General features: G+C 34.8%; 1 protein-coding gene across 1 annotated transcript; it reads left to right on the forward strand.

Moving 5' to 3' along the window:
• Positions 1-358: 358 nt before the first annotated feature.
• LOC106472914 (WD repeat-containing protein 53-like) lies at positions 359-1,914 on the forward strand. The gene has a single exon (XM_013933589.2). It carries the CDS (start codon positions 365-367, stop codon positions 1,376-1,378), a length of 1,014 nt encoding a protein of 337 aa, XP_013789043.1. The 5' UTR covers positions 359-364; the 3' UTR covers positions 1,379-1,914.
• The last annotated feature ends 6,273 nt before the right edge of the window (positions 1,915-8,187 follow it).

Below are 8,187 nucleotides of genomic sequence, written 5' to 3' on the forward strand. Positions count from 1 at the left end.
CAACCACTATTGTTTGTTGTATCCCAGTCAGCCTGGAAAGCTCTGGATAGAGTGAAACGAATCATCGTCGATGGATATGGCAAATATAGTGCAGTTGGAATATTATTATAATATATTATTTTATTTCTTGAAATTTTTCTATGGCACTAGATAAAGAATGTAGTATTAAAAAAATGCCTAATTCTTATGACAAATAAAATTTTGATCATGCTTCATCAGCTTGTAAAAGGCGTTCTCACCATAATAATTGTTACTATATTACTTTTACTCAGTTCATAAATAATATTTCGGATTTCATAGCCTTTTATTTGCTTTTCATATTTTGAACATTCCATGTGTCAATAATTTTATATAAGCAAACAACATGGCGGAAAGTGAGTTTTGTAATCATAATGGGAGTGTTACCTGTGTTGCTTCTGAAAATACTTCAAAATTAATAGCATCTGGTGGTGAAGATGGGCAGGTAAAGTTATGGGTTTTTGACGGTAAACTTAAAAGTTTGGCATCATGTGTGCGACCTGCGGCACATATTATTGAAAATAAAAGATCACCGGAGTCTGAAGACATTGCATCACTTTGTTTTGGAAAAAGTGATGTTCGACATATTTTTGTTGCAGTTGGAAGTTGTGTTTTTTGTTATGATATTCGAAGTTTTCAGAAGCCAACTGAAAAGTTTACATTTAACGAGGAAGAAATCAATCACATAAGTTTAGATGATAGTGGTGAGTTTCTAGCAACTGCTGACGATTCAGGAACTGTTACAATAATTTCTCTTAGTGAGAAGCGTGTGTATAAGTTACTGAAACGTCACAGAAATGTTGTTTACACCGTCCAGTATCGTCCAAAACGGCGATGGGAAGTTGTAAGTGGTGGATTTGATTGTCATCTGTTTCATTGGAATGTATTGAAAGGAAAACCATTCTGTGCATGGGATTTAAACTGTGAAGATTATAAAACTGACATATCTTTAGCTTCGAACATTAATCCCCCATATGTGTTAAATGTACATTTTTCTTCTGATGGAAATTTTCTTGCCAGTGGGCAAGCTGATGGCTCTGTAAAGATTTTCAGTAGTCATGGAAAACGGATTAAACATATTGAATCTATTCAAGCACATGCAGCTGGAGTTTCTCAAGTACACTTTCCTTTATTGACTACAGACAGCAGAAGCATTCTGTTGTATTCATCAGGAAATGATGGAAAACTAATTGCTTGGAAGGTGATTTCACAAGAAAAAGACAAATTTAAAAGAGCAGATATATGTGCTGTTTGGACATCTAGCAGTAGTGAGAAAACAAACTGTATCACTTCACTGTCAGAGCATCTTATTGTCGCAGATACAAGCCCACAACTAAAGGTATTCACACTGCCTCCATGATATGATAACAGAATGTCAATTTATATTTAGAAATATGAAAAAGTACTTGTGAATATGAGTAATGGAGAACCTGCTCAAAATCTTATTGTAATATACTCCTCTTTAATAAAGAAAATGCAGATTACTGTTTAAGTGTATTCTTTTTAATATTTAAAAATGTGAAATAACTGTCATTTAGGAAGCTAGAAAGATAAACATTTTATGTGAATTTGTTAAGTTTAGTTAATCTTCATAATTTGTATGGAGATGTAATTGCTGCCATAAACTTTTCAAATGAAAATGCTATAAGAACAATAAGTTATGGAATTTGGAAACTTTGCAGTTTATGAAATGTACTGTATGTTTTTTGTTGTTTTTTCATATTCAATTCTACATAATTTAAAGTACCATAAGTGTACATGAGGGCAGTACGAGATATCCTGAACAAATATGTTTATTCTTTCTAGCTAATTGTTCTATTCCCTGGGGTAAAAGTCAGTAGTGAGCAGTTATGTAACAAATTTACCTCCTGAAGAATAAAAGAATTAAATTTTGAATTCTGTTTTAGGGCTCACCTTCTTTTTATAGTAACAATTTCTTTATCAAATGTAAAGGATCTTAACAAGAACTTCACAAAGACCTATGGCTCATACTGCTTTAACATATTTAAAAATTTTATTCTTATGCATTAATTGTTCATTTAGTACTTGCAGAGAAAGTGTATAGTGTGTGTACTTGCCACAGACATCCAGGACAAAGGGATTCTTTTAAAATATGTCTTCAGAATTCCCTCTCTCTCACCTCCAACAAGGTAAAAAAATGCACAATGTTATTTATTAACAAAATAATACAGACAAACAAAGGCCCATTTGGTCCTTCAAAGCTGTTCCTGTACACCCTTTTGTGAGAAAAATTAAAAATCTAAATCCACTCTTAATTCTTCAGTAAATCATTGGTTACCATTTTAAACATTTGTAAAGTGTTGGCTTTCACTACTGTCAACATCAGCTTTTCCCATAAGCTAATCACTCTTTTTAAAAAAATTAAACTGCCCAAACTGGAGGCTAGCTTGTATTTTTTCAGATTTTAAACTTTTTGTAGTATCTTCAAATGAAGGACACAGAAATCAGAGATCTTTATTTTATTATTTCACCAGAAAATTTTGCAAACTTGAAAAAAAATCCTATCTTTCTTTTTTTTTCGATAGAAAATAAGATTTTAATCTATTTCCATAAGATACCCTTTCCATTCTGGGAATCATCTAGTAGCTCTCCGAACCTCAGACTAGTTAGGGCACTTGACTTCCAATCTGAGGGTTGTAGATTTGAATCCCTGTCCCACCAAACATGCTCTCCCTTTCAGCTGTAGAGGCATTATAATGTGATGGTCAATCCCACTATTCATTGGTTAAAAGAATAGTCCAAGAGTTGGCAATGGGTGGTGATGACTAACTGCCTTCCCTATAGTCTTTCACTGCTAAATTAGGGACATATAGCCATCGTGTAGCTTTGTGCAAAATAATAAAAACATTCTCGGAACCCTTTCCAATAACTCAATATCCTTTCTTAGAGAAGGAGACCAAAACTGTACCCTCTACACAGTATTCCAAGTGAGGTCTAAATAGCAATTTGTATAAAGAGATAAATACCTCTTTTGGCTTGTAATCAATATGTGTGTCAATACACCCTAATGTTCGATTAACTATACTGATTTCAATATAGCACTTTATGGCTTGAAGGACTTATCTGTTTCTAAGCCACGATCCTTTTCTTCTGTCATACTATTAAGTGGGTTCCCATCTATAGTAAATGTTAGACTCAAACTATATGAATTCAAATGTTTATCTTGCAATTACTGTCATTAAATGCAATTTTTAAAATATTTGTCTAATTTGCCAGTTGGTCCAAGTCATTCTGTAATACCTCTAAATACTCAATGCAATTAGAAAAATCCAACTTTACTAATTTGTTAGTTATACCAGTATCACTGTCAGTCATTAGGATCATTATATTATTGAAGGTATGTGGATGATACTTTTTATGTCTTCAAGGACCCAAATCATGTTTCTCATTTTTTGGAGTGTTTGAAAAACAAACTTAATAGTATTAAACTTAGTGGTAAACAGTGGCAAGATCATAAACTTGCATTTCTAGTCACACTAGTTATTAATTGTGATGGCTCTGATGGGTGAATTAAAAGCTTAAAAGAGGGATTCCACATACAGTTTGGTCACCTATACAGACAATTGTGCTACTTGGAAAGTAGAGCTTACTCTGCAATAGCTTTGGCAGATCTTGAGGATATTCTCATTGATAAGTTTGAGGAATGGCTATCCAGAAAAATAATGAAGCACCATCTGGGTTAAAGAATTCTTCTCATCTTTACCAAGGGAGTTTCTGTTACAATTAGGTACAAAATGGTAACTTTGAACTGGTCCCAAGAAAAGAAGGCTGCAGTGACTGTACTTCAGATAGACCATCTTACCCAGAAACCTTACACTGTGCCAAGCACAAGCCCATATAGTGGTTCAACAATAATTCAAATATCTTAGCATTTCAACCACAACCACATGAATGGTCAGTTTTATTCTGATCCTCCCTTGGTTTGCATTCTGCAGCCTAAACTGATGTTGTCTTGGAAGAGAAGAGCAAAGCATTTGCTTTGCTGGTGGAGTATTGAGTCATTTTCAAATGAACTGTCCATACTTTGTTGGGGAGCAAAGGAGACAAGGTTATCATTTTCGACTAATAGCTGGGTAAGTGCAAAAGTGGTAAAAATATGTAACAATTCCAAGATACTAACAGAGTTCAAGTTGGGCCCATTCACCCACTTGGGGGATGCAATAAACACCTTGCAACAAAAGTTTTGGTGGTCAGTCCAGGTATCTCAGAACAGGATAGGTCTTGATATGTGCCTGTCAAAGTACAATATAAAATGCAGGTTCTGGTTGACACAGAAATGGCCAGATTACCAAGATATCCAAAACTGCTAGTTGAGGATTGTGCAAACAATATAGACTCAGTGCAGAGGCAGCAACTCATTGACTTGTTGGGTCAAAATACACATGTATATGTGGGAGCAAATAGCTGATTATGTCAAACAACAGTAAAACATCACAGATATACTGATGTATCATGTCTAATTAGGCAATCACTATGCTGACTTCCCTGGAGCACTGAGATACAGTTGATATCAAAGGACAGAATCATACAGCCTTCAGAGAGTGCTTGATCATCTGCAATAGATTGTAAAAAAAAGAAGGAATGTATTGCTTTTAGAAGGAATGAATGTGATAACTTGCATTGATGCATTTCCCTTACTATAGACAGAGGGATGTCTAGATTTGTTGGAAGGTTTCCATTCATATACTGAGAAGTAAATATGGATAATGAGAGTAGACCTAAGACTTCTTTCAGCTTGAGAGATGACTTCCATGAGTTTTACATCATGCCATTCAAGCTTGTGTAACATGTCAACCAATTTTGAGAGGCTATTGAAGGGGCTGCAATGGGAGAAACATCTGATCTATGTTGATGACAACTAAATGTTGTGTCACAAATTTCAGTCTGTGGCTGAGAAGGTGAAAATGGTAGTCAAATGGATAAAATTGGTAGGCTTGAAATTGAAACCAGAAAAATTTGTGTTCATTTGAATGGAAGGGGAATTTTTCTGGTCATATTATTGGTAGACACGGAATCTCCATGGATCCTGCTAAAATAATAGAGGTGCAATAGTGGCGTCAACTTGTGACCAAATGAGAAGTCGCAGTTTCCTTAGTTTCATGTTGTATTACCAACTTCTACATGATAGCCACATCATTGTTGGCACTCACTAAAGTAAAGATGGAGTGAGGAATTTGAGCAAGCATTCGGGTCTGATGTGTGCTTTGGTAGGCAGGACATTGAGTGTTTTTAGACACCAATGCCAGTGATAGTGTGATTTGAGCAGTTTTACCACAGTTGTAGGATGGAGTAGAACATGCCATTGCACATTGTAGGATCCAGAATTCAGAAACTGTATGACAAAGATATAATATTTTACAGTTGCAGTCTTCATAAAAAAAACTATCAACTCTATGTGTATGGTAGAAAGTTCACTATTTGAGTGGATCATGTATTTCTGAAGTCATTGATGAACTTTAAATATCTTGAAAGAATGATCAAACACTGAATAATCTGGTCATACAGCACCATCTGGGCTAGCAATTGCTGACTGATTGTCTTGCTATACAGGGAGAAATGTTCTGTCCCTGAATACCTCATGGAAGTTGAAACCATTTCTGCAATAGCAATGATAAAATATACAGTAGAAGATTTAGCTAGTGAATGAATGCCATGATTTACTATTTGAGTCCCAGGAAGAGCAACTGAAGGACCTATATCTACTGTGGGCATTCCTTTCTGTGAAACTCAGCCATTCCAGGAATTTAATACAGATGCATATAATCTTGTGCTCTTGTACAAGCAGTTACAAGTTCAGGAACATGCATCATATCATTGTTATTAATCACTGAACTATGGTGCTTAGTATGTGTTGCATCTAGTTTGGACACCTATACAATATGAGTCATCCAGTGAAAACGTTGGCCTAAACAAGGTAAACTACAACAGATATTTGTTTGTTCTACCCTACAAAGAATAGTCCTGGATATTTATAGTCCATTCCCAGAGATGAGACAAGGCTAGCAACTACTTCACAAAGTGGGCTGAGGATTATTAGTTGGTTGATACATCAGCTTAATCTATGGTTGATGCATTTGCTGAGCACTAGGTAGTTTAGTATACCTGAAGAGATCCATATGTATCAGGGAGCTAATTTCAACAGCCTAATTTCACCAAGTTATATAAAGTGTTGAAGATGTGCGTATATCACCCCAATTTGATGGTTTAGTTAGAAAGGTGATACAGACTGTCAAGCATGTACTTGTTACGATTTTTAAATTCCAACAAAACTGACTGAAGCAAATACCATACCTTATGACGGCATATGGTGCAACTGCGCAGAAATCTGAAAATCAACAGGTTGCTTGCATAATATCTTCACGGTTAGACAGAGAAACTCTTGCTCCCTGTTGAAGTGATGTATGGTCTTCTGACTAGAGTAAATTCACAACAGTGTTCACAAGAATATTTGGAGTGGTTAAAGTCTGTGTGTTTGCACATCAATAGAAAGGAAAGACCATCATATGTGAGAAAAAGTGATATTATAAGACAGTAAAGAGCAAATATACCAGTCTGGAGACTGGATATGGCATTGGTATGTGCCTAGCTGGACAGGACATTCTCTTGGGTTCCAACAAGTTGGTTTATTAATGTGTAACTTGATCTATTGAAAGGCATGAGAAGGTGCATATCGACCAACTGCATCTATACTTTATGGATGAATGTCTAAAAAAATGGCTTGACCAAGAATCAGAAGAGGGGACTAGCAAGTCAGAAGAAAATCAGTGCACTATTATATTCCATTCTGACTCACATGATGAAGATGAAAGAGCTGGGAATAATTAACTGGCTATTCACGACAAGTCAGATGAGGAAATGGCAGATCTAGAGACAAGAGAAAACTCCCATTGTCACAATCAGAACACCACTTGGGCTTTTCCATCATGTTTACTAAAAACACTCTCAGATGTAGTTAGAAACCGTGGTTGGACTACTTTCAATCATATGACTCAAATTTCAAACTAAAAGCTAACAACTAATTAGATGACTAACAATATCATAGTACTATTGTGGCAGTTGAAACGTAAAGATCAAAGTCAAACTAAAGCTACTGTAAGTAAGTACTATAAGCAAGTACACAAACAAAATTACCTTCACTAGATAAATAACCAATACTAAATTTCCATAATAATAGTAATGTTACCTAATATATTTATCCATAGCATAATTAATATGCATAAATTATGAAAAATATATGACAAGAAGGATAGAATTTGGATGAATGTATCGCTTACATAATACACATGCTCGTTACTGCCAAATGGTTGTTTAAGTTAGAGATGGAAAGCATGTTTATAAAGTTTATAAAAAACTGGTTATTTCCAGTTTTAATGACAAAAATATATTTTAAAATGTGAAACACGATTACACCAAAACAATTTTATTAATAAGAGTGAAAAATGTAGCATTTATAAAGTTTATCAAATTTATTTTTCTCAGTCATAATAGATGTTTTTTGCTTGAGGTTAATCACCAAAGCTCATCAAATTGATTATCTTCGTGCTATTACATTTGAGAATATTTTTACTATGTATGAAAGAAAAGCTCAAGTAATGTTCTGATTGCCATGTCCAGTTGAACCATTGCCAATGGCCTCTTGATCAGCATGGTTGGGATTAACCTATTTGTCAGCAGCTATAGAAGTCAGTGAATTTCGGATAATTGATTGAAAGCTATCTAGTAATATTCACAATACAATCTCTACACTACATTGTTTGATTTCAATTAGATTACTATGAAACTAGAATTTCTTGTACCAGTAGACGTAATGCCTAGTGCATTGAAAGTTTGTAGAAATGAAGATTATAGCTAGGAGTTAGAAAACTCAGCTGAAAGGGCATTGTAACCCTTGCTTTTGAGTGATATTGTAAGGTACAATTTTGCATCCCATTGTATGATTATCACTCAGTTACCTAGAGTTACAAGTTGGCTGATCATAAGATCAGAAGGAATGAAAGAGCTTTGCAACCCTTACTTTCTGAGCTATTGAGCAGTATTTCACTATAAGAGATATATGTAGGATATAATTATTTACATCTTTGTGTTGTGCTGTCTGTGTGGCATATAAATGTTTACAGAAGAGAGAAAGCTACAGTACTCCTTGAGCAG

Source organism: Limulus polyphemus, unplaced genomic scaffold (assembly GCF_000517525.1).
Source record: "Limulus polyphemus unplaced genomic scaffold, Limulus_polyphemus-2.1.2 Scaffold125, whole genome shotgun sequence".
NCBI classification, from domain to species: domain Eukaryota; kingdom Metazoa; phylum Arthropoda; class Merostomata; order Xiphosura; family Limulidae; genus Limulus; species Limulus polyphemus.